This window comes from Canis lupus, chromosome 8 (genome assembly GCF_048164855.1).
Source record: "Canis lupus baileyi chromosome 8, mCanLup2.hap1, whole genome shotgun sequence".
In the NCBI taxonomy this organism is placed as follows: Eukaryota; Metazoa; Chordata; class Mammalia; order Carnivora; family Canidae; genus Canis; species Canis lupus.
Window position 1 is genome coordinate 55,988,531 of NC_132845.1, and position 27,115 is coordinate 56,015,645.

Here is a 27,115-nt window from a genome sequence, read left to right on the forward strand (position 1 = left end):
TACCCAGGGGACAGGAAGGAGGCATGGTGAATATGCTATGAGCCTGAGCATGCTCCTCAGGAGGAACCATACATGTCTCTTAAAAAAAAAAAAAAAAGCCGCAGTCCTGGGAGAGGGAAGAGGGTGAGGGGTAAGCCGAGGGCCCAGGCTCTCAAAGGCTCTGGAATAAAAGGAGGGTCTCAGCCAGTGAAGAGATGCCAGCACGAGAAGCTTTGAAAAGAATCTAGATTTGGAGGAAATACTCGATACTCATCCTTTCATTTACTTATTTGTTTATTTAATGACCTTCTGTGTGCCAAGCACTGTAAAGACAGCAGGACACAAGATGAAGATGCGTTCTTGGAATTTATAGTAGTGTAGGACAAACAGACATGTAACTAAACCTATAGTTATTTATTTATAATATGCTCTCCCCCTAACAAAAGCATAGAGTGCAGTGGAAGCAGGTAATTAGGTGGCATCAGCCTGAAGACATGCTTATGATAAGATCTTACAGACAAGGGACGCCCGGGTGTCTCAGCGGTTAAGCATCTGAGTTCAGCCCAGGGAGTGATCCTGGAGACCCGGGGTCGGGTCCCACATCGGGCTTCCTGCCTGGCGCCTGCTTCTCACTCTGCCTCTCTCTCCCTCTGTGTCTCTCGTGAATAAATAAATAAAATCTTTTTAAAAAATCTTACAGACAAATAGGAATAAATCAAATAAAGAATGGATAGAAGAATGATCTATGGGGCAGACAGAGAAGAGGTGCAAAGGCCCTGAGGCAGGTGAGATAAACAAAACCTATGCAAATGGAGTGTGGGTAGAAGCAGCTGCAGGTGGGCGAGGGCCAGATCACACAGAACCACACAGGCCAGGTTAACGACTTTTGTCATTATCCCACAGGAAGCCCCCTTGTCTGAGATTCCCTCGGATGCAATGCACAGCAGACAGACATTCGAGAAATACTTACGAATGACCTATTTCGAATGAGATGTCATGGGAGATGTTTGAGATACAGTGGTGCCTCTATTCTAGTGAAGGAGTCAGAAAATAAGGCAATAAATATAAATAATTAGCACACTCACAAACAATCCTAAGCTCTATGAAGGAAGTGACTGGAAGTATTCAAGGCAGACAGAAGAGAACTAAATGCTAAGAATGAGCCAGGCCAGCTCTGCCAAGGGCCGGGAGAGAGTGGTCAAGAGACAGGGCAGCAAATGCAAAAGCCTCACAGACGTAAAATGCATGTTAGAAGAACAGTACAGAGACGAGCAGAGCAGGAGCCGTGCTTCTCAAACCCCTGCACATTGGAATCATCTGGTGGAGCCTCTCAAAAACACCGGGCCACATCCAGAAACTCAGATGCAGCTCTGTGGTAGGGTCCAGCCTACCGCTCCTTCTGGGGTCAGCCAGGACCGAGAGCTGGGCCTGGCTACTCAAAGTGTGGTCCACGGCCCAGCAGCATCAGCAGCACCCAGGAGCTGGTTAGAAATCCCAGAAGGGGGGCAGCCTGGTGGCTCAGCGGTTTAGCGCCGCCTTCAGCCCAGGGCCTGATCCTGGAGACCCGGGATCAAGTCCCACATCAGGCTCCCTGCATGGGGCCTGCTTCTCCCTCTGCCTGTGTCTCTGCCTCTCTCTCTCTCTCTCTCTCTCCTCTCTGTATATTCTCATGAATAACATCTTAAAAAAAAAAAAAAAGAATGTTAAAAAAGAAATCCCAGAAGGGGCAGAAGCTCGGGTCCTCCACTGGACCCCCAGGTTCAGAACCTGCCTTTTCACAGGACGCCGGCTAGTCCTGCACATACTGAAGTTTGAGAAAGGCTGATCTAGAGGACAGCAAGAGGGAGAGCGGAGAGGAGGAGTACAAGGTGCAACGGCAGAGAGGAGAGAAGGGCCAATGGGTTCTGCTCTAAGTGTGTGGTTTCATTCCAAGTGCAACACGGGCACACACACGCCCTCACCAGCCCACACATATGTAGTCACACCCGCACCGAGACCCCTTTCCATTCTCTGCTTTCCTGGAATGCATTTGCATTCACCTAGGCTAATCCCAGATGCCCCCCCTCCGCTTGCACCCCTACCCCATCACACACTCTGCTGCACGTGCTCATCCCACCCAGAGACACCCTGCCACACCTCCATCATACAGCTCAAAAAGACTCTGGTGGGTGAGAGTGGGCCGGGGAATGGGCAATCTAGAAAGGGACACCCGCCTTCTTTCTCCTGCCCCAGGCCCTGAGCCGGGCAAGGGGCCGGGAGGGAAGCTCAGACGCAGGGCAGAAACCACGATGTCCACAGAGGTTGCAAGGTTACCTTGCAGAACTAAATCCCAGTGTGGTGTTTGCTCAAAATGCCCGAACTATTCCTGGATGTCAGGTGCAGTTAATGGTTGCCATGGCAACCATCCATGCTTAATGAATAGAAGAGAGTAAAAGATGCTGGATAAATGTCAGGGCCTGGGATGGATTTGCTTGGGAGCAAATCTGTTAGCGCTGGGCAGAGCTGACCAGTGAAGGTTGAAATGAGCAGTTCAGAGTAGCGGGAAACAGATCCAGGAGGCTCTCTCTCTCTCCCTTTTCTCCATTTAGCAGAGTCAGAATGGCGCAAAATGTCAAAAAGCCTGACTTTCTATATTCACAGTTTAGCATAGGCTCCAATGTTGTAGGTTTGATCTTGCAACATGTTTACAGAGTTTGTAAGGGCAGAAATCTGAGCCCATCTCTCTCAAGAGTTAAAAGATACCACTTTATTTTTTTTAATATTTTATTTTTTATTTATTCATGAGAGACACAGAGAGGAAGAGAGAGAGCAGGAGAGACACAGGCAGAGGGAGAAGCAGGCTCCATGCAGGGAGCCTGACGCAGGGACTCGATCCTGGGTCTCCAGGATCACACCCTGGGCTGACGGTGGCACTAAACCGCTGAGCCACCTGGGCTGCCCAAAAGATGCCACTAAAAAAAAAAAAAAAAAAAAAACAAAACCTCTACTGGATTACTGTTTTTTAGTGAAGTGCCAAATCAGTGCTAAAAAAATAAACTTTTGGAAAGACAATGCCAAGAAGATGAGAAGACAAGCGATAGGCTAGGAGAAAATGTTTGCAAACGACACATCTGTTGGGCAGCCCAGGTAGCTCAATGGTTTAGCGCCTGCCTTTGGCTCAGGGCGTGATCCTGGAGACCCAGGATCGAGTCCCATGTCGGACTCCCTGCGTGGAGCCTGCTTCTCCCTCTGCCTGTGTCTCTGCCTCTCTCTCTCTGTGTCTCTCATGAATAAATAAATAAAATCTTAAAAAAAAAAAGACACATCTGTTAAAAGATTGTGTGGGTTTTTTTAAGATTTTTTTTTTAATTTATTTGAGAGAGACAGAGACCATAGCAGGGGCAAAGGGAGAGGGAAGAGCCCCCCGCCCCCGGCCCCGACGACATGAGGCCTCATCCAGGGACCCCTAGATCATGACCTGAGCTGAAGGCGGACACTTAACCGGTCGAGCCACCCAGGCGCCCCTGATAAAGGATTGTTAGCCAAAATATACAAAGTCTTTAAACTCAGCAATAAGAAAATAACCTGATTAAAAAATAAAACAAAGACCAAATCAAAAACATCATCAATGAATCAAATAAGTCATAAGTCAAATAAGTGTATGAGATGGTGCCCCACGTCATATGTCATCAGGCAGTGCAAATTAAAGCAAGATACCTCCACACATTTATTAGAGTGATCAAAATCCAGAACACTGACAGCACCAAATGCTGGCAAGGATGTGGAGCAACAGAAGCTCATTCATTGGGCGCCTGGGTGGCCTAGTCAATTAAATATCTGCCTTCGGCTCAAGTCATGATCCAGAGTCCTGGGATTGAGCCCCAAATTGGGCTCTCTGCTCAGTGGGGCATCTGCTTCTCCCTCATACACCTGCTCACCCATACACCTGCTCAAGTGTATTCTCTCTCTCTCTCTCTCTCAAATAAATAAATAAAATCTTAAAGAAACAAAGAAAGAAAGGAAAGGAAAGGAAAGGAAAGGAAAGGAAAGGAAAGGAAAGGAAAGGAAAGGAAAGGAAAGGAAAGGAAAAGAAAGGAAAGGAAGGAACTTATTCATTGCTAGTGGGAAAGCAAAATGGAACAGCCACTTTGGAAAACAGTCTGGCTAAGTCCTTCCAAGCTAAATTTACTGCTACCATGTGATCCAGCACTTACACACCCTGGTACTTACCCAAGTACTCTTTGGTGTTTATGTCCCTATAACAACCTGGACATGTATATTTATAGCCGCTTTAATTTATAACGGCCCAGACATGGGAACAACCAAGATGTCCTTCAGTAGGTAAAGGGAACAATAAACTGGGGTCCATCCGATAGTGGAATATTATTCAGCACTAGAAAGAAATGAGCTATCAAGCTATGAGGAGACATGGAGGAACGTTAAATGCATATTGCTAAGACAACGAAGCTCATCGGAAAAGACTGCATACTGGATGATTCCAACTCTCTGACATTCTGCAAAAAGGCAGGACTATGGAGATGGTAAAAAGAACAGTGGTTGCCAGGGGTTGGGAGGATGCAGGGATGAGTAGATGGAGCATAGAGGATTTTTAGGGCAGTGAAACCACTCTGTGTAATGGTGGTACGTGCCATTGTACGTCTGTCCAATCCATAGGATGTACACACAAGAGTGAACCCTCACGTACCCTTATAGACTTCATGTGGTGATGATGTGCCGAGTTAGGTTCATTGATCGTGACAGATGCCCCACTCTATTGGGGGTCATTGACAGCAGGGAGGCTGTGCAGGTGTGGGGGCAGAGGGCCATGGGAAATCTCTGTACCTCTGCTCAGTTCTGCTATGAACCTAAAACAACTCTTTAAAAACAGTCTAAAGAAGATAAAAAAAAACAACCTTCTGAACCCCACACCTCATTTACATGTTACACACAGGAGTTAGCGAGCAAAGGAGGGGTCCGCTCATGAGGGATAGGTTGGAAGTCTCACACTGAATGTCCCTTGAGTGTCAGTGTGTCTCTGTGACCGTAAGCTCACAGCGGGGATCAGGGACTCAGAGCTGTGCGGTGCTCACTTGCTAGAAGACCGCCAACAAATCTCATACATTTCCAGCCTCAGATCTAGTACGAGGGAATCTCTGTCCATAAGCCCCTCACACCTCCAAGCCCATCTTGCTTGTCCTCCAGCCAAGATTTCAAATAGAAGCCACGTTCTTTGTGTGTGTGACGATGACTGTGTGGCACCTGGCTACAGACGGTGGCTCTCAGACTCTGATGTGCATTAGAATCTGAGAGGTGCTTGCTAAGAAGCATTGATTCTCAGACTCTAACTATGCATCCTGTAAGGGGCACAGGAATGCACCCCTCCATCTTTTTCTCTTTTTTTAAGATTTTATTTATTTATTCATGAGACACACAGAGAGAGGCAGAGACATAGGCAGAGGGAGAAGCGATACAGGACTTAATCCCAGAACTCTGGGATCACAACCTGAGCCTAAGGCAAGTGCCTAACCACTGAGCTGCTTAGACATTCCCTCCACCACCACCCTTTTTTTAAACAAGGGCCCAGTTGATTCTTACACAGATGGATCCAACTTCTCCAGGCACCTCTGGAGGAGAGATGTCACCGCCTCAAAGCAATAGAGATGAAGGGGCCACAGGCCTCTCCCCCAAAGCCCCTGCCACAACTACGGCCTCTTCTGTGCTATGGAAACAGGAAGAGTTCTTGACTCCTGTGAGGGCCGACCAAGGCAGGATTAGGAAGGTTTGCAGAAGCTCACAAGTGATTATGGTGACCACCATCCTCCTAGATAATCCACCATTAAAATAAAAACACTAAGCTATTCAATTAGGTAGATAAACACACTTCTGATTTTTTTCCCCATGTTATTTCAGTGCGCTTTGGTAAAAGTCAAATATCAAGTAATTTCCAGATCGCATTCTCTTTCTGTACCCGTGTTTTGCTGGTACCCCAAAGGCATGCCTCATGGGCCAATCCTGCTCCAGTGCCTATGCAGTTCTAGGTGCTATGTTGGGTGCCAGGCTGTGAAGGAAAGCCAGAGGACAGGATGGTAGACCAGAACCACCTCAGCCAGGATGGATGGGGCTCTGGGCTCCGGGACTGGCTAGGACCTGAGCTTTGGGCTAGGCTGGTATTCCAGTTGGACCTGCAGTTAGCCAAATAATTAAGAACCAGGGAAAGCATTTTACCCCAAGCCCCCCCAATGGGCTGATCAAGCAAAGTGCCCAACACCAGCCTCTTCAGAAATAAAGCAAGCCTATCAACTGGGTGCAGAGAAGGACAGGTGGCTCCCATAGTCCCTTTCTCCTGGCTAAATTTTCTGTACTTGGTTCCAAGACAGGACACTCTCTCCATCAGGCATCTCTCTGTGTGGATGTGGGAGGACTCTGGCTGGCTTGCCTTTCCACCCCCAGTCACCAGCTACTTCTTCAAAGGGTTCACTGTGGCTTTCAGGGACTCCTCTGAGCATGCACTCCATTCCCACCCCTGTAAGCCGCTGGTGTCCAAAGAGATCTTTTAAAACTATAAATCTGACTGTGTTTCTCAGCTACTTAAAGCATCATCTGACTCCTTCACAGACCTGCTCTCCCCCTACTTACCTGTCTTGGTTCCAGAAACGCATTGAGCATCATCCTTCCCTAGGGCCTTTGCATATGTGATGCTCTCTTCCTGGAGAGCTCTTTTCTCTTATCTCCCCATGGTTGGCTTCATCTTGTCACTCAGGCCACCTTCCCGGAGGAACTTTTCCTGTCCACCCAATATGATGATTGTCCCTCACTGAGTCACTCCCTCCAAGGTTTATTATTTCCATGATACTGAACACTTTGAAATTACCTTTTTCTTTTTACAGAAACTTTTGTTGCATTTATTCTTTGTTCATGGTAGGTCTCCCTGTTAGCATATAACAGCCTTGGGGCACCTGGGTGGCTTAGTCAGGTAAATGTCTAACTCTTGATTTTGGCTCTGGCCACGATCTCAGGGTCGTGGGATTGAGCCCCATGTCAGGCTTCATGCTCTGCACAGAGTCTGCTGGAGATTCTTTTTCCCTCTCCCTCTGCCCCTGCCTTGCTCGCACTTTCTCTCTCTAAAACAAATAAACAAATAAAAAAAAATATATTTCACAGCCTGGAGATCCAGACCTATCTAGTTCACTGATAAACCCCAAGTGCCCACGACAGAGCTTAATGCAAAACAGGCACCTCAGTAGACATCTGGATCAGGATGTGCACTAACGGCAGCTCAGTAACATCAGAAGAGGATGTTTCTTCCTACTGAACTCACTGACTCCTTGGTTCTCTTACTAGAAGCCGTGAGCTGTAATTGTTATACCCCACGTGCTCCATCGTGCTCAGACTGATCAGGTTAGTGCAGGGTCCCCACTATCCAGAAATTCATTACCCAAATCCCTACACATGGTAGGTTGCATAGACAAGGAAATTCTATGTACATTAATGGCCTCACCACTTATAAAACCAGGCTCAACGAAAATACCCTTCCAACCCCATTCCACACACGCCCCCACCCCATGTCCTACCCTGTAATTCACAGTCTTTGTCTGGCAGCCTCTCTCTGATCGCCAGTTCTTGTCAACATGGGACAATCCAATGCAAATAGAGGCAAAACGATTGCAAAGTGAGATTGCGTATCTAGCAAAATACACAGAGCTTCGTGGTAATGGACGTGAGGAGTGACGTGCTATGCCAGCCGTGGGTCCCCTGGAGCTGGGAAGAGGGACACCCATTAGCAATGCAAGAAGGAAAAACCAACAAAGAAGGATGATGTGCTAGGCACATCCAAGTGATTTGAATATCAAAGGATTAAGAGGAGCTCTTGAGAGAATGATGTCGTACTCAAATATTTTTTGCAAAAAGGACCTACTTTCTGATCCTGTTGTGAAAGTCAAACTTTACAATCCGGCTGGGAAAGTGAAGGATTTCATGTGGGACTCTCATGTGATTTTTATCAGGAAAAATTATGTCCTCTTCCCAGTGAAAATCAACACAGTTTACTCTCTTGCTTATCCCAGTGCATAGTTGGAAGAGATAAAGAAACATGACAAAAGAAACAAAAGAAACATGTTCTTATAAGTGATGGTTTCGTTTTCAAGATGAAAGTGGAAGCACATCTTCAAACATCATTATTTACTATGAAATTAAGGTCCCTACTTTGAAGGGGACTCACCTGACGGGCGGTAGTTCTCAACCTCAGCTGAGCAGTTAGATTCATCTGGGAAGCTTTGAAAACTTTGATACCCAGACGGATTAAGTAGGAATCTTGGGGTAGAACAGAGAGCAGCAGTGTTTTCTAGCCTCCACCCCAGTAATTCCAATATTCAGCCTGTGTTGAAAACCACTGTGTTAAACTCTGTAATAAACACCGGCTGTTATACCAAGAACCCAAACATTCTTACAGTCAGGCAGTTACTTTTGCTGTCTGAAGTATTCCCGGTGCATAGACAAACCTGATGTTTGTTCTTTCCTGATTCCTCAAGGCAAAGTCCTCACAATGGGGACCTAACAAAAGACTTCTGTCTCTGGACCCAGTGCTCTGGTCTCTAGTTAGCCTTGGTTTTGAGCTCTGAGCTGGACTTTGGGAGTTTGCAATATGGTTGCCCCAGCTGGGCTGGTGGATGTGATGGGTGCCAAGGTCCGGGCACTGGTTTTGGCAGGGTTTCTGGGCTGGACCGGGTTCTGGGCACTGCCGTTGGGCTGGATGCACTGGCTAGGGGTGTCCACCCTCACGCTGAGCACATGGTAACTGTCCAGAGACTATTCAGAAGTGATGTCCCTTTATTAGCTTGAGGGGTGCCACAGCCACCAAATTCTGCCCCAGGACCATCAGTGTGGGTTATTTACAGTCCAAAAGAGGCAGATGTGGAGGGTCTCATCTAGAAAGTTCTGCCGATGTTGGAGGAAGGACATTCAGGGGACAGCAGCCCCTCCGAAGGGTCTCCCTTCAGGACTACAATCTTGAGAAGGTCGGGGAAGTAAAGTAATGCTTCCCCACCCCAGTCTGTCTGCTCTGGATCCAGTATTTCCAGACTTAAGCCCAAAAACACTGAAGCAGAGCTGTCTTTAGATGACCCAGAAAAGCTCTATCTGGCCCTTGCCCAAACTTGGCATAGCAGGTGGTTTAGGCTTGTTCTCTCTACAGTGTGACCCGGTAAATCCGCCACAATAGGGCCCTCATTCACCCCGCTGGCCTCCCTTCTGTTCCTCAAACTAACCAAGCTCATTCCCACCTCAGTGCACTTGCAGCTACCTCCGCCTGGAAAGCCCTTTCCCTGACTCTTCGCATAACTGGCTCCTTCAGTTCATCCAGGTGGGAGCCCAAATTTTCCCCACCAGTACCACCACCATCACTACCACCACCACCACCCTGCCCCAAATGGCTCACCATCTGCCCCTACCCCATGCATGATCACCATCACATCATCCTGTTCTGTTTCCTTCAAAGCCCACAAGGATCTTTTTCATCTCTTTACGAATCTATGAACTCTCCCCAATGAGAATGTAAGTTCTGAGGCCCAGAATCTTCTGCTTTGGCCATTAGTAAATTCCTAGTGAAGGAGAGGGGTGGGAAGGACTAAGGTGGAACCAACCGGTCTTCACACCTGCCCTACCTCAGTTCCCACTGCCTTACCATCTCTCCGCTGGAACCACTGGATCCACCTCCTGGACCAACCACCACTGATGCTCTCAACATCCTGGGTTACTCTGTGTTCTCAAATGCCTTTTCCTCTCCCACTCAACAACACTCATGCTATTGCACACTGCCTGAAGCAACGCGCCTCCCTTACTTGACGATCTTTTAACTACCCTTCAGATCTCAGCGTAGACATGATTCACTCAACATTCAGTTAACAGAAATCACTCTACCAAGTAACAGGTGAGTGAATTTTCAGGGATGAGGGAAATGCTTTCACTTTCAATCTTATGCCTTTCTAAATATATTGTTTGAATTTTCCATCTATGAACACCTCTATTTTAATTTAACAGGGATTATCGGAACATGGGATAATGGACTGCTTCTTCTTTTCCCTGTGATACTTCTCTGCATTGAAAACTATTCTAATCAATGTTATTCTTAAATGTCAGTACCACAATGACTTAATTATCACCGCTTCCTTGTGTCATTTAGTATCTTGGAAGAAGCCACCTGACTGAGTTCTTTCATTCATTCTAATGTTTTCTCCAGCAAATTGCCTTGAGCTTTCCAAATAGAGTGTTCTCTCACTTGGAAAAAAATGATAATTTTGTTCTATTTTTTCTATTGCTTGTAACTCTTTATTCTGTTTAATTTCTTCTTGCACTAGAACTTGTAGAACCATAGTAAATAACAGAGGTGATGGTGAGTATTCTATCTCACTCTTGATTTTAATTGGAATATTTCTAGAGTCTGACCTTTTATTTTATTTAGAGACTTATTTATTTATTTAAGCGAGAGAGACAGAGAGAGCACGAGCGAGATGAGCAGAGAGAGAGAGGGGGAGAAAGTCTCAAACAGACTCCCTGCTGAGTGTGGAGCCCAATACAGGGCTTGATCTTGCGACCCAAGCAGGACACCTAACCAACTGAGCCACCCAGGAGCCCCTCTAGGGTCTGACCTTTTAGAAGGATTTTTGGTTGAGAGGAAGTCCCCTCCCCCTTATGAAAGACATGTTCTTCCATTGTCTGAGCCAGAGATGAACCATTGGCATAATCTTTTCTGTGCAGAAAACCAGTCTACAATTTATTCACTTCAACATGTCAGGAACTCTGCCCTGGCTCTATCTGCCATTCCAGACCTCTTCCTAGGGTCCCGGGATCTCATGGTCCTGGGGTCTGTGTGTTCTCTCCTAGCTCTAACATCTGCCCTACCCTGTCTTCCCATCACCTTTCTCCTGTTACCACCAGTTCTGTACCCAGACCAACCACCACTGTTCCTCCTCCTGGTTGACCACATTGCTGGGTTCTGCTTCTTTCTGCCCCAGGGCCTTGGCTTAAACTGTGTTGGGGTCTAGCACTTGTCCCTGTGTCCTGACTTCATCTTTGCAGGGTATATGTTTTCAACATCTCTCTTGGTTCTAGCCTCTGCAGTTTGTGGGCAAGACCAACCCCATCCTATTTTTCTTAGATTTACTGAGATGGGGAAATACTCCTGAGAAAATGTAAGTGAGAAGAACAGCATGATCTCAATTTTATAAAACCATTTGTGTGTGAAAGCATGGAGGGGGGAAGAAAGTCTGGAAGGAAATATACAGAAATGCTAAATAGTGGTTATTTCTGGGAGCTGGCAATATGCTCCTTGTATGAATGGCCAAGTTCACTTTTTGATGAGTATATGACTTGTGATGCCAGCAGCTTCGTCTTCAGCGTGGAGTCTTCCTCGGGGAAATTCTTGATTCCCTTTCATTTTATATTGCTTTTTTAAATCTCATCATGGCACCAATGTGTCTCTTCTGGTCCTAAAATACCTACCAAAACCAATGGTAGTAATAGCTATAATTTATTGAGTTCTTACTATGTGCCAAGAGCTGTACTAAGTGGTTTACGTCATTGTCTGATTAAAAGAGTACGTGCTGAGAATACCGACCGACAGTCTATCTACTCTTAGAGCCTCAGCTAATTCTCGTGACAACTCCACAATGTTGTTATTATTACTATCATCATTCCATAGAAGAAACTGAGGTTTGCAGAGGTTATTTGCCATAGGTACCTCACGCGCCATAGGGCCAGGTGGGGAATTTGGCCAGCTGGAAACTTTGTGCCTGGTCTACAGGGGGCTGCAGGTGCCCAGCTGCAGGGGACTGTTTATACATGGAAATGTGGGACAGAGTTCTCCCTCTTTTTAAGAGAAGCTGCAAATGAGGCTTTCATGTGACAGATCCTGAATTTTAAATTGCAGCAGCATATTGATTTTTTAAAAAAAATACAACAAGATAGGCATTAAAACACTGCAGGTAAAAAAATAAAACAAAACAAGCAAAAACACCAAACAAAACATCCCATGACCCAGATTTGCCCTAGACATTATGTCCTTTAGAAGAACCAGCCTGGATTATGTCCTCTGGCTCCCGGAAGGCCCAGCCTCCCCTTTTTTGTGCTACCTCCCAGGACAGGGCTCTTTAGACCACAGATCAGCAAAATTTTCCTCAAGCAGAAAGCAAATACTTTTGCCTTTGTAGTTTCTGCCATAGAGAGTCAGCTGTGCCATATTGGGTGGAAGCCGTAAACAAATGGGTACGGTTGTGTTTCAATACAATCTTGTTTACAAACACTGAAATTTGAATTTCATATAGTTTTTTGCATGTCATGAAACGATATTCTTCTTTTGCTTTTTTTTCCCCAGCCATCTAAATATGCAAAAACCATTCTTAGCTCAGGGGCCTAAGAACAGGTGGCAGGCTGCTTTAGACCCTAAATACTGGTGAGACTTTCTCCAGGAGCTTCTGATGTTTGTGGGCTCTAAGCTCTAGCTTCCAGCTGACCTACACCACATTGGGTAAGGCCCTTTTCACAAGCAAATGCAGGCATGTGTGAGGCTCCTTATTCCCAGGTGGTTCTGACTGGTCTATCTTGGCAGTGTTCACATATCATCTTCAGCTGAACCTTTTCTTCCTATGAAGAAAGCCTCTGTGGGGCACCTGGTGGCTCAGTCAGTTAAGCATCTGCCTTCAGGTCAGGTCACTATCTCAGGCTCCTGGGATCAAGCCCTGCATCCATCTCCCTGCTCAGTGGGGAGTCTGCTTCTCCCTCTCCCTCTGCCCCTCCCCCACTCATTCTTGTGCACTCTCTCTCTCTCTCTCAAATAAATAAAAAAAATTTTAAAAAGAAAGCCTTTCTGTTGTATGTCAAAAGACTAACAATAGTTGGTCCCATAACCAACCACTGCCTTTGCCCTGCTGGGTGGCCGGCCCCCAGTGTAGATCATGAAAAAACCTTTAGTTGATGGGAACTGGTCCACTGGTCCAGTTCATTGTCACAATCAATAGCTGCAGACAGACCACAAAATTATCATAAAGCCACCTGGCAAAGGACATTTCGGGAAAAGAGTACAATTCACAATAGTGGTTAAGAACTTTGGCTTTAGAGTAGGGCTGAGTTCCATTTGAGCCTGCCACTGATTGCTGTGTCCCTTCACTACACCTGTTTTCTCACCTGTTAAAAGGGATCAAGATACCACATAGGTATCTCATAAGACTGGTTTTTTTTTTAAGATTTTATTTATTTATTCATAGAGACTCAGAGAGAGAGAGAGAGAGGCAAAGACAGAAGTAGGCACCATGCAGAGAGCCTGACGTGGGACTCGATCCAGGGTCTCCAGGATCATGCCCTGGGCTGCAGGTGGCACTAAACCACTGTCATAAGGCTGTTTTGAGAGCTATAGAGGATAAAACACATAAAGGTCTAGGATGGCACCTGGAAGGTGGTATGGGCTCAGCGTGTGTAACTTAATCTGATCTATTATCTAGCTAGCTGGAAGGGAATGGGCTTTATAAACTAAGAGGAGTATGTAAATGGAACTCTAAAATCTAAACAAGAGGGGTGCCTGGGTGGCTCTGTTGGTTAAGTGTCTGCCTTCAGCTCAAGTCATGATCCCAAGGTCCTGGGATCAAGCCCATCATCGGGTTCTCTGCTCAGTGGGGAGCCTGCTTCTCCCTCTACCTCTGCATGCCACTTCCTCTGCTTGTGCTCTCTCTCTCTCTCTCTCTCTCTCTCTCTCTGTGTGTGTGTGTGTCAAATAAAATCTTTAAAAAAAATAAGATCTAAACAAGAAAAAAATGAAGTCCTTTTTTTCATATCAGGGAAGAAATTATGAGTGTTTCTTCCAAAAATATCCTTGAGTCCGCAAATCTTTTCTCCAGAACCCCTCTTCCTGGTTCTGAATCCATTTTTTGCCTGGTAGGCAAAGAATCAGAACTGAGGGGATGCTTCACATGTTGCACCGCATTTATTGGGAAATGCCTCTGGCTTGGAGCCTACTTATAGCAGGGGTTAAACGCGTGGTACTCATTATTATAAGATAATTATTGACAGAATAGTAATGGCTGCCATCCATAGTGCAACAGTGGAAACCACAGGCTTTGAAGCTTGGATTCAGATATCGATTCTTCTCCTCTCCAGCTGCGATACCTCAATCTCATCTGTGATCTGGGTTACCTCATCATCAAATGTCAGTATTAATAGGCCCTACCTCCCAGTGCAGTGGACAGGAGTAAATGAGAGAAGGGATGTAAGTTTTCGGCCCTGTGCTTAGCCCACTGGAAGCATTTAATAAATGCTGGCTGCTATTACGGCACACCTAGAGTTTTGCAAAACTATCTCATCTTCATATATAGCCTTATTTAATCCTTACAGTAGCTGAGCTGGAAAAAAAAAAAAAAAAAAAGGCTAGATCTGCATGATCAGCAGTCCAGGACACCACCCTGCCCCTCCCCTCCACACCATGTTCTCGGACCAGGACAAGAACAATGATGTATAATTTCATGCTGTGTTATGGTGAGGAGTTCTGAAATTGTTGTCATTTATAAGAACTGGCAGAGCCATTAGATGCCCCAGAGATCAGTTAATTGGCTAGTTAACAAACACCCACAAGGATTATCAAACACCCAGAATGATTTAAGTCAAACTGATATTAAAGAAAGAAGAGGAAGCAAATGCTGGCAGTTTCCCTAAGATGCACCTGTGCATTCTGTGAGGGAAGGGGTGAGGGGACAGTCCTGTGTCAGATATGAGCAGTATCAGGGACAGTGGGCTACTCCTGAATCTATGCCCGGGGTCGACACCTGGGAGTCAGCAGATCTTGACTAGAACGCTGGCTCTACTACGTAGTATGTGAGCTCAAGCAAAATTCTTATGCCTGGTTTCCTCATCTGTAAACGGGAAAACTAGTAGATACGAGTTCCATTTCCTTCTCCTTTTTTCCCTCACCAATTGGTGGTGGTGTGGGGGAGGATAGATAAGAGAAGACAGTCCTCATGATGAATGATTGTGTTCGTAGCTATCTGCCCTTCTCCGTAGATTCCCAACATGATGCAAAATCTAGGAAGCAGATTTTCTAGGAAATAAAGTCTTCTGCTTCTCTCTTCCTTTCTCCTGTACTGGTCTCTCATTTGCGCCCTAGGACACATGCTGATGAGCCAATGTATGCACAGCCCGCAACAACCAGGGAAGGATCTTCACTGGGGGGTGAGGACCCAGGCTCACCCCAAGGGCTCTGGCTCTTCCCCCCCCCCCGGCTCAAGCCCAATTTGTTTCCACAGGGGCTTTCCGAGGAGTGTGCAAGAAAATCGATCACTTCCCTGAAGACGCTGACTATGAACAAGACACAGCAGAGTACCTCCTGCGTGAGTCCCCACTTCTGGGTCTCCTCTGGATGGGGTGGGGGCGGCCCTGCAGTCACCCAGCTGCCTCTGAGGCTCCTTGGTACCCACCCCTGGAAATGGATACCTCCAAAGGAGCTCCCGGGGACCTTCGCCACTAGGCAGAGACATTCAAGTGATTTTGATATCTAAGTCTTTTTAATGTCAATGAACTAGAAATAGAAGGGGGAAAGTGGGTAAGTCAAAACTGAAAGATTCTTTTTAGTCTGCTTAGGAGAAAAATCTAAGGAGTTTTCAACTAGAATACAAGTTTTCACCTTCCAGAGAGAGCTGAGTTGAGGTGCTAATGGGTGAGGTGCTAATGGGTGAGGTGCTAATGGGCACGGTCCTAAGGGGCAAACCTCGGTAGAATAAACGCAAACCCAAATTCACCTCTCTGCAGTTTCAATCCCATTGTGGCAGGGCCAGAGTCTTCCTGGGGTTGTCCCAAGGTTGGTAACCTGGATGGGACATGGGACTGTCACAAATACACACGGGAGGCAGCAGAATGTGGTGGCTTAGTGCAAGGGCTCTGGGTTCTGGTTGACCTGGGCTTTTAGCCCCGTCTGACTCTTTCCTGGCTGCGTTAGACCTGGGTCAAACTGCTTAACCTTTCCGTCTCCCAACTGTCTTCATCTAGTCAGAAATGGAGATGATAACATCATCCACGTGATGGGCTCTTGGAAATTAAATAAGCTCACGCACATTACACTCAGCCCAGGGCCCCGCGTGGAGTCAATGAAGCAATTAGCTTCATTCTTTTTTGTTGCACGGGCCAAGCAATAGCAAAGTCCAGCTGCAGGTATGGCCTTGACGTTGATCCGGGCACAGAGGGACCATGGGACTTAGTGTCATCTACGCGTAACTTCTTCAACAAGAATGTGTGTCAGGTTCACTCAAAAGAGAATTTCAAAGGACTGACTGATTTACTCTGAGGGAATGTCATATGCAAGGTTTGCCTCTTTGGGTTTTTGTCTTTAACCACTCTAATAAATAAAAACTTCAAGAAAGCGTCCTGTTCAGATTAGGTTTGTAACTCATAGCCCAAGAATAGTGGTTTTAAAATTACAACCATTTGCAGCCCTGCTCAGCCCTGTTAGTCTGCAGGTGGGCTGTAGGTCTATACGTGGGCCTTGAACCCTATAACCACATAAGTGGTAGTAGGGTCAAGTAAGAAAGTCATTTTTGAGGAAATTTTTAAAACATAAATATACCATTTCTCTTTTTCTAGTCCTTATGAGACTACTGGGATTTACCCAAATGCCTCCCAGGATTTGTACCAGCTGCTCAGAAAAACATGGTATGGGGAACACAGGTCACATTTAGAGATGCTGGCTTTCTACCTGGACCTCCTCCGAAGAATGGCTTTACAGTCATGTCCAGTGGGGTTTTACCAAGTGCCCATCATTTGTCTTCGTTTTCTTCCCTGCTTTACTGAAACACTGTGTCGTTTGCCCTGTTGGAGGCGAAACAGAGCTTTAACTTCTATTTCACAACTCTCAGCATTGATTTTCAGTTCTTCACTGATTTTCAGTTCTTCCCAGAGGTGGATTGCTTTTCTGACAATATATTTTGCTCCCCTCTGGGAAAGTGCGGTCCTCGCTGCCATCCCATGGTCCACGCATGCTTCACCATTAGCCACAGGACCAGCCAGGGGCATGTTCCCACAGGGCTCTCTGGCCCCTCCAATGTGTGAGCTACCAGCTTCTGTGGTGACCATGTTGTAGTGGGACTGGGACTCAGCACATTGATTTTTCTGCTGTTTCCTCATTCTCAAGTGCTGTCAGGGCAGGCTACAGCTTTGTCATACAGCATAAGGTTTACTGGCCCATCCTATTGACGAGACACTCTCCATGGTATAGCACTGGACTTAGCCAGGTCCTGCTCCAATGCCTGCTCCAGGTAGAATTATAATGAAACAAGCTGCACCCCTAACTCCTAAGACTTCAACTTAACCCCAGATGGTTTGCAGAGAAGAAACAGTAGACGAAGGAAGGCAAGGAAGGGAAGGGAAGGGCGGAGGGGGTAAGACAGTAAAACCTTTTTATTCTGAAGCTACCATGTGTCCACTGAGCTAAAATAAACATAGAGTAGATCACACTGGCTTGGCAAAAATGGCAGCAGCAAATGTCCTGAGGCAGGCACCTGCAACCATGTATCTCATTTGTGGGGTAAAGAGTGAGCTCTGGCCACCAGTCAGTTGCCACAGGGTTACTGCAGCCACCTTCACACATCTTATAGCCACACATTTCAAATTTGTGCTTTTATAACCAACCCGGTTCAATAGCTTCAGATGTTCAGATTGTTTCCTTTGGGCATAATCATATTTTAATCATACTTTGGAATTAAAAAGACTTTTTGGCTACTTTTAAATCAATTATACTCATTACATTGAATATTGGAGCGATTCCTGCGAATACACAATGTAAAGGAACGCTTTAAAGATTTGTTCACATTTGAGTTCATTTGAAACCACTGGAGGCAGATCAACCCCTGATATTTGTGGGGTCCTGGGGTCCTGGGCTGAGGGTCCAAATGGAAACCCATAGGTCATATGTGTAAATGTTGAGAAGTTATAAATAAGCTATGTCTGCAGTTGGGCTCATGTGCCCACCTAGGACCCCAGGACTCCCCTCCCCAGGGATACCCCTCAACCTAGGGACTAAAGGTAGCAGAGGTCCAGCCTTTCCCAAAACTTCACCATGGAAGCAGAAGGATGGGGAGGACCCTTTTATCAGGCCCTGGGTCTACCCGGATGCCAACACTGGGTGATTTGGGATGGCTATCTTTAAGCAAGCAAAAGGACGCTTTCATTTTCTTCTCATTAAGAGAATATCACCCCTGCGTGCCATCAGACCCTCACCCCACTCCTCCATCTCCCCTCCCAGGCAACCCTGTTAGCTAAAGCAGTTAACAGTCATAACATTATAAAAAGAGGTTGGCAGTTGGCACATAAGCACCTCCGTGCAATAGGGAATAGAAACAAGGAGTTGGGTCACCATGAATACAGGACTTGAAAGCCTTGAACTTTTGGCTTTGAAACGTCTAACGCCAAAAATGAACTTGCAACCCTTTCTGCCACCCACTATACCTGCACGTGCCCAGTGGCATTTTGGGTGCCACCATGGGCTCAGCGGCAGAGCACAGACATGGATGTGGTTCTCAGCTCTTGTCGCCCACCATCCACTGCCAATTCAGGTGGCTTTACCTTAGAAATGTATCCACAACTTCTCACCATCTCCAGCCTACCACCCCGGACCCAGGCAGGCCCAGCTCAAGTCTGGTTCACACAGCCCTTGCAGCCACAAGAGCTCACCCTTCCAAGAGCCCTCACAGAGTTCAATGTTCTCCTGTCCCCGTTTTGAAATTTTTAATAATTTTGGAACAAGAGGCCTTACATTTTTGTTTTGCACTGGGTCCTACAAATTATGCAGCTGTTCCTGCCTGTCAACTCAACTGGCTTGTGAGCCCCATGAGGCCAGGGACTCTTCTGTATACCAATGAACACAGAATTTAATTCAACTGGTATATTCTGGTCTGGACATACCAGAAAATACCCTTATATACTGGTTGGGCGAATACGGGGATCCGCACCATAGGACCCCTCCCCCAGAACCTTAGGACCTCTCCATGATGCTGCAACTGAAGAGTTAACTCAGGAGCCTCCAGGAGTTGCTTCAGCCCCTCAACCAGCCTCTACTTTGAACAGCAGCACCTGTGCCCTTGTGGTTGTTACACATTTCCACTGGTACCCCAGGACCCAGCACAATGCCTGCCTTCATTCACTGTTGAATGAATAAATAAATTCATTTGTTCACTCAGTGACTGAGTGGATATTGAGTATTGCCAGACCCAGTACTATGCAAATGTAGGTGCATATTGGGAAATGTTCTGCATTTTGGTGAACAGCGTGTGATCTGATGGGAGTCTCTGGATGCAGAACTGGCACCGTAATTGGCAGGGTCCAGTGCAAATGAAAATCCCAGGCTCCTCAGTCAAAACACAGGCAAAAAAGCTTTTTCTTCTATTCTTTCTTTCTTGATCTGTTATGATACCTTTTATCTGCTATTCAATGTCACACTCCCCCTGGAGGGCACAGAGACACTCAAGGGGTAAACGCATAGCTTTGCAGGTGCCTGGAGCTTGCTCCTAACCCTGATTCTTCCTTTGTTCATGCTCAGCCCCTACCAGGAATGAAGGCTGGCAGTGATCATTGGTTGGGGCAGGAGAATGGGTAGCTAAGGTCCCATCGCAAGGAGAAGGGAGAGTGGGCAGGTGGAGAGATGACGGGTGGTAGGGTCAAAGCTCCAAGCCCCCAGTGCATGCTCCATTGACTCATCAGACTTTACTTATAAAACATAATGCAGGGGGCACCAGTGTGGTTGACTGTGTGACTTTCGATCTCAGCTCAGGTCTAGATCTCAGGGTCATGAGTTCAAACCCTGCATAGGGCTCCACGCTGAGTGTGAAGCCTACTTAAACACACACGCACACACACTTTGAAGATAAAATGATTAAGAATTTCAGGATGGTGACTGTAGAGCATTAGCCTCCAGCACAGGGCCCTGAGCTACCATACTGGTCTCACACCCACGTCAGATACAGGCTCTCTCCTGCTCATGTGCTGTTTTCCCCTTGGGCATCCCATGCCTGGAGTGGGTGGAGCCTGGGGCTGGCCAGAACACAGATGGAACCTTCTCCCCTTCTCTCCACAGGGGCTGTGAGGGCCTCCAGTGTCTTCCCCATCCTCAGCGTCACGCTGCTCTTCTTTGGGGGGCTCTGCGTGGCAGCCAGCGAGTTCCACCGAAGTAGACACAACGTCATCCTCAGCGCGGGCATCTTTTTCGTCTCTGCAGGTGAGCATCTGGACTGAGATCCTCACAGACACCAAACCCAAGCCCAGGCCATGAGGACAATGCTATGCTATTTAGGATTCTGTGCAGGGAAAGAGCTAGAAAACACTCAACCCATGTTTGAGTCAAAGACTTCCATTAGACCCAAAGATGCTGACATGCTAGGGTGGCATGATGGAAAGGCAAGAGGAGATAGAGTGGCAGAGTCAGCTCAGAGACACAGAGAGGCTGGTTAGTAAGAGTGTGAATACAGTTGACCCTGGAACAACACGGGTTTGAACCGTGAGGGTCCACTTATACATGGATTTTTTTCAACAAATACACATGGTCATGTAAATGTATTTTCCCTTCCTTCTGATTTTCTTAGCACATTTTCTTTGCTCTAGCTTACTTTATTGTGAGAATATAGTATAGAAGACATACGACATACAAAGCATGTGTTAATTGACTGTTTGTGTCTGGTAAGGCTCCCAGTCAACAGTAGGCAATTAGTAGTTAAGTTTTTGGAAAACCAAAAGTTAAACACAGATTTTTGACTGGGCGTGAGGGTCAATACCCATAACTCCCCTGTCGTTCAAGGGTCAACTGTCTATGCTTGCATATAAGGGGCAGGGGGCATGTGCAGCCTACGAGAGACTGTTCAGTATATTTTAACGGGGGTCAGCTTTCTGTTCTTTTGAGCACATTTCCATATGTCTCTGGCCCTTTGAGACTTGGCACAGCTTTCCAAGGGCTCAAATCCTCATATTGTTCGAGACGTCTCTGGGAACAGGGTAAAAAGCCAGCAGCCCCAGATGCTCTCCAGGAAGACCCCATAATCAATAGCTGGCCTGACCAGAAGGTGGCAAGAGGGATGAGAGACAGTCTTAGTGCACAAAGGGGTCCCAGGCTCTACCTTTTCTCTCCTCCATCTCCGACCCTCCTCCTCCTCCTGCCTCATGTTCCTCTCTTCCCCCTAGATTTCCATCCCTCCTTCCATCTCTTTACCATCCCTTTCCACCCTCACCCCTCAATCAGTGTCATCTGGATGAATGCTTTAGAGAAGCAAAGAACAGGCAGGGTTGGGTGAAGAGGCTCGACTGTGGTGGTGGCCTTCAAACTTGGCCCAGTGAGACTAACTTAGCCGACTATTTATTGGGATGAGAGCAGTGGGAAAGAAAATAAAATGGTGGGTAAGAGGGGCTTACCCTTTGGATGTGAATTCTGACTCACCTGTCGAACCTTGAAAACCTTTCTGACTCCCTATACTCTGGTTTCCTCAACTGTACAATGGGAACTAATAATAGTATCCACTTCATGCTGTTGTTGGAAGGAGTCTGAGCATAAGAAGCACAGTATTATTTTCTTTTTTTTTAGTTAGTTTGTTTATTTGTTTGTTTTAATCTCTATACCCAATGTGGGGCTCAAACTCACAACTCCAAGATCAAAAGTCGAGGGCTCTTCAGACTGAGCCAGCTGGGGCATCCCAATATTATTTTCTAGTATTGGAAAAGCAAAACAATATAGTTCCAAAGTCTGAGGCCCAGACCCTGCCCCTCTAAGATCTTGCCCCATTCCTTCCCCACTGTTTCCCCTTCTGGGAAATAAAGAAGCTGGACTGAAACCAGCTCTGAGTCTCTGGGCAATTCCAGCAACAGACCAGGGAGAAAGCTGCCATCTTGCCATGGGGATGTGGTCAGCCCAAAGGTGGCCGTGGGCCCTGACCACGCTCTGTGCAGACTGATGGTAACAACTGGCCAACTCGGATTTGTGTGGCTTTGAGGCACTTTTTAGTCGCTGGTGGCCCATCCACACCCCCTGGGCTCTGACTGACCTGGAGGATATGCATTGTGCTGACATTCGGGTTTCCCATACAGGAGATCATTATTTTGTCCCCCAAGGGGATTGTCAGGAAGGAGCATGTCACCAGCAATTTTTTTCTCACAAGGGGTGCTCTGAGAGATGGTAGGTGGATCAGACACATGAGAACTGCAAAACATGAGGGGCAGCCATGAAAGCCCTCAGGGGACACCAGAAGCTTGGGGTCTGTTCCTAGACACCCCCCCATCTCCCCAAGGAACCTCAAAAAGCTTCGGTTTTTCCACCTATAAAAGTTTCAGAAGATCCCACAGTCTCTAAGGCTCTTTTAATTCTAGCTGTTCTAAGGATCTGTGGTTTGGGCCAAACAGTCAAGAACCATTATTGAGCACCTAGTACAGGGCAAGCACCGTGCATAATGGTGAAAAGCATGAGCTCTGAAGCCAGGCCGCAAGGTACAAATCTTGGCTCTACTACTCCCCAGCTGGGTAGCCTTGAGCAAGTCTCTTAACCTCTCTGTGACTTAGTTTCCTTATCTGAAAAGTAGGGGTAATTATGGCCCAGCCCCTTGAAGCTGTTAAGAGGCTGACATGAGTTGGTACATGTAGAAGTCCTAGGACAGCACCTGGCACACAGTAACTGCTCACTTCATCATAGCAGCTGGTAGATACACTGCACTATTTAATTCTCACGCCAACTCAGTTCACTTACTCATTCAGTAAATCTGCACTGCACTCTTGCTATGGTCAGGGTCTGGGCTAGGACATGGGGCCATAGCAATGAACGAGACCAGCCTAGATCTGTGCTCATGGAGCTGGCAGTCTGGCATCTGGGAGGAAGTGATTGCCCACCTACATCTCATTCTTCCTAAAATCTATTACTGAAATCTAAATCCACCATGGCCAAGAGACAGTCCTGGGTTCAAATCCCACCTCTACCATTTCCTAGCACTGTCAGTGTGGGAAGTGATGTATCTTCTCTGTGGTCAGTTTCCCCACCTAGAAAAGAGGGTTGGGGGCACTTGGCTGGCTCAGGAAGGGCATGCGAATCTCGATCTCAGGGTTGTGAGTGCAAGCCCTATGTTGGGTGTAGAGATCACTAAAAAATAAATAAACTTTGAAAGAGGGTTAACTTTTTTTACGGCAGGTCTGTTGCAATAATTGAGATGGTGCCCATTAAGACTTTGCACAGTGCCTGGCACGTGGTAAGCGCCCTATAAATAAATGGCAATTCACTTGGCTCCCTGCCACCTCTAACGTGGTCTGACATCTAAGTCTCTCTTTGAATTGTTCCCCCTCCTCTCACCTCATCAAGACATCCTTTAGGGGGGCAGCCCTGGTGGCTCAGCGGTTTAGCGCCCCTTTGGCCTGGGGCGTGATCCTGGAGACCCAGGATCAAGTCCCAGGATCAAGTCCCACGTCAGGCTCCCTGCATGGAGCCTGCTCCTCTCTCTGCCCGTGTCTTTGTGTCTCTCTGTTTCTTGTGAATAAATAAATAAAATCTTAAAAAAAAAAAAAAAAAAGACTTACTTTAGGGGCTTCCCAAACTTTGCCACCAAAATTTCGCTGCTGGCAGAGGAGAAAGAAAACGTGGCCCTGGGGAGTTGAGGGGCATCGCTAGAAGCCGCCTTCAGTGAGCTGAAATGTCTTTGAAGTCTGTCTCCCATTTACACTTAAAAATTCATGTGAATTCTGCTCTCTCCTCCTTATTATATCCGTGTTCATTTTAATATAAAAGAATGTGTCTTCCCTACTAATCTTCCAGCCGAATTGACACTCCAGAAAGAGGAGCAGTGTTTTATCCTGTGGTCCTGCAGCCTGACACAGGGCTGTCTGTGTTAGCCCCCATATTTAGAAATAGCTCAGTGACTAGAACTCACTGCCCACCTGCTGGGCGCCTGCGCAGGATAAGCCAAGGGGAGACAGGCAGAAGCAGGCCCCCACCCTGCCTTCTGGAAGCAAGCCCTAGATGGAGAGTGGCCAGAGATCATATTCAAATACTAACTCCCCTTAATGCCTGTGCAACCAGCCAGTCAGAATAGCACTGGAGCAGAGTCCTGCGTCCCCAGCAATGCCTGGCTTTAACCCTTTAGTTGCTGGACTGTGGAGAGATCTTGGGGACCCCCGGGCAGAGTATGGGGCAGTAAGACTGAAGGAGGAACACAGGCAGCCACTGGATATGGTTATTTACCAGCTGGTGCTAGGAACTGTAATGAGGGCCAGCCTCCATTTAGCATCACCTAAATTTGGAGACAAGGAGGTGCCAGCTGATATACCAACCTCCCTGAGTCATTGTTGGTATCAAGGCCTAGATGAGGCCCTTGAAGAAGAGACAAAAAGAGACGTTCCACCTTTGGAATAGTTATGTGAGAAAGATGGGGTGCCTGGGGGGCGCAGTTGGTGAAGCATCCTACTCTTGCCTTTGGTTCAGGTCATGATCTCAGGGTCATGAGATCGAGCCCCGTGTCCGGCACTGGGCTCAGCAAGACTCCTGCTCCAGATTCTCTCTCTCCCTCTCTCTCTTCACTCCTCTCCCCCCTCCACTCACTCTTTCTCAATAAATAAATAAATGAAATCTTTAAAAAAGCATAATGTGAGAAAGGTGGTTAGGGATAATCACAGCCCCTGGGCTCTCAGGTTCTATTGCTTTCTTACCACTCCCTAGAGAATCAATTCACCTCCGAGTGTCTCCTTCCATGCCTCTCCACTGGCACTTGAGGGACGCTAGATCTGGGGGCCCTGCCCACTTGGGACTGCAGCTGCATGCTCCCCAATTCCCAAACGGCGGTTAATCTAAAGCCTTATCTTATCCTCTGCAGATAAAAAGCTTTAGGAAGCTACTGTTCTTTCCCCCTCGGGTTCATTAGTTCCCCAGACAGCAGGGCAGACCCACCTATGTCCACCAGACAGCTGCATTTAGACTCGCCATAAGCACGTCCAGCTCCATTATTCACATCTTTCCCCTTCTCTAAACCTGTTCTCTCTGCTGCCTCTTACTTTAGCTCAAGATGCCACCAACCTCCTCATCAGCCGTGCGAAAACCCTAGCAGGCCATTCTCCATCTCTTCTCGCACCCTATAGTTTTGCATCTCCCAGCGCAACCCTAGCCAATGTCACCTTGTCTTCAAACCCCAGTGGCTTACCTATTCCATCTCCCTTTGCTCCCGAGACATTTTATATGTGTCTCTGATAGAGCCCTTACTGTATTTTGCTCTAATTACATTTATGTGTCAGTCTCTCCTACTAACGGCGAGCAACTCAAGGGCAAGGACCTGTATCTCCTTTCATTTTACTATCCTCGTGATTAATTGCCAAAGAGTAGGGTGTTTGGTTTTTTTTTTTAAGATTTTATTTATTTATTTGAGAGAGAGAGAGAGAGAGAGAAAGACTGAGAGCATGAGTAGGGGGAAGGAGAAGAGGGAGAAGTGGACTCCGTGCTGAGCAGGGACCAGAGCACGAGACTCCATCCCAGGACCCTGGGATCGTGACCCAAACCGAAGGCAGACACTCAACCGACTGAGCCACCCAGGTGCCCCCAACGATTAGGTTTTGATGGAATGAATGGCTTGTAAGAGAAAACACATGCATCCTGAGCTCCCCCACACCTGCTGTAGGAATAGGGTATATTCTGTAGCTGAACCAGGCCACCTGGGAGTGAGCAGAAGAATTCCTCATTTCCCAAGGAACAGACCACTCAAGAAATGGGTGAGACCATGCAAGAAATGGCCGAGAAAACCCAAATGGGTTGGGTTTCCTGGTGATAAATCCATTCTCCTGTCTTCCTGTTCCTGATCTTCTACAAATCTTTCAAGGCTCAAAGAGACAGTTCCCTCGGAGGTGTATAAAAGATGTCTTTTTCTCTTCCCTTCTCCTAGGGTTAAGCAACATCATCGGCATCATAGTTTATATATCAGCCAATGCTGGAGACCCTGGGCAGCGTGACTCCAAAAAAAGCTACTCCTATGGCTGGTCCTTTTATTTCGGGGCCTTCTCTTTCATCATCGCAGAAATTGTGGGAGTCGTTGCCGTGCACATCTATATAGAAAAACATCAGCAGTTACGTGCCAAATCCCACTCGGAGCTCCTGAAGAAATCTACCTTTGCTCGCCTTCCACCCTACAGGTATAGATTCCGGAGGCGGTCAAGTTCCCGCTCCACGGAGCCCAGATCCCGAGACCTGTCCCCCATCAGCAAAGGCTTCCACACCATCCCTTCCACTGACATCTCCATGTTCACCCTCTCCCGGGACCCCTCAAAGATCACCATGGGGACCCTCCTCAATTCCGACCGGGACCACGCTTTTCTACAGTTCCACAATTCCACGCCCAAAGAGTTCAAAGAGTCGCTGCATAATAATCCAGCCAACAGGCGCACCACGCCCGTCTGAACTTGACCTCTGCCCTCTGGCCTCCACCCCAGCACAGCGTCGGGGGGCAGCGTACAGAGGCGGTTTTGAGGTTGCATGGCATGGTCTTCGTGATGGTATTACTTTTTACAAAGAATGAAACCAAATGGACTCAGCCCTCTCCCACACTCGGCCCCTGGCCCTCGGGTCCTAACCCCCCCACCCCTCCATACCTCTCCGCCCCTGGTTCCTCCCCGACTTTTCAAGCCAACCCCACGATGTCATTTCTCTCTCTGTGTATCTGTGCCAGATGTTCTCCTCTCTTCCTTCTTTACTGGAAGGACCTGCACATTCTTCCCTCCTTGGAAGAGGACTTTACTCAAAGTCACGGGTGGTGGCTGGGGGGGATCCCCGATTCCCCAGGCGCGTGCAATTGTCCCCATTGCCCACTCACACAAATCCTCGGGACACCAACCGCCCAGGTGGCCCTGAGGGAGGCATTCACCTTTACGTGTTAGAAAAACATGACCAGAAATCAAAGATGTCAGAGCCCCGAAGCAGCTAATGTAATAAGCACTCATGTTATTAAAGGTTTTGCCTTGTTGTAACCAACCAAGCTGGGGGTGTTTTGTTTCTTCCGGCTTCTTCCTGCACAGACTCGCTGCCTGCTACAGAACTAGCTCACCTGTGTGTTGGAAGCTGAGTTTTGCTCATCACACTCTAACCACCAGGAGGCTTTCCCCGACACCCCATCACCCCTTGAAACCAGCAAAGTGCCCCCAC

At 47.2% G+C, this 27,115-nt stretch overlaps 1 protein-coding gene across 2 annotated transcripts in view; it reads left to right on the plus strand.

Moving 5' to 3' along the window:
• The window catches only part of CACNG3 (calcium voltage-gated channel auxiliary subunit gamma 3), an 85,337-nt gene extending 58,393 nt beyond the window's left edge, over positions 1-26,944 (plus strand). The window contains exons 2-4 of one of the 2 annotated variants that reach the window (XM_072836201.1): positions 15,240-15,323; positions 20,054-20,194; positions 25,863-26,944. In XM_072836201.1, the coding sequence (XP_072692302.1) occupies positions 15,240-15,323; positions 20,054-20,194; positions 25,863-26,374 (737 nt within the window). In that variant the 3' untranslated portion in view covers positions 26,375-26,944. The remainder of the gene's footprint in view (positions 1-15,239; positions 15,324-20,053; positions 20,195-25,862) is intronic. The other variant, XM_072836202.1, reaches the window with a different exon arrangement.
• The last annotated feature ends 171 nt before the right edge of the window (positions 26,945-27,115 follow it).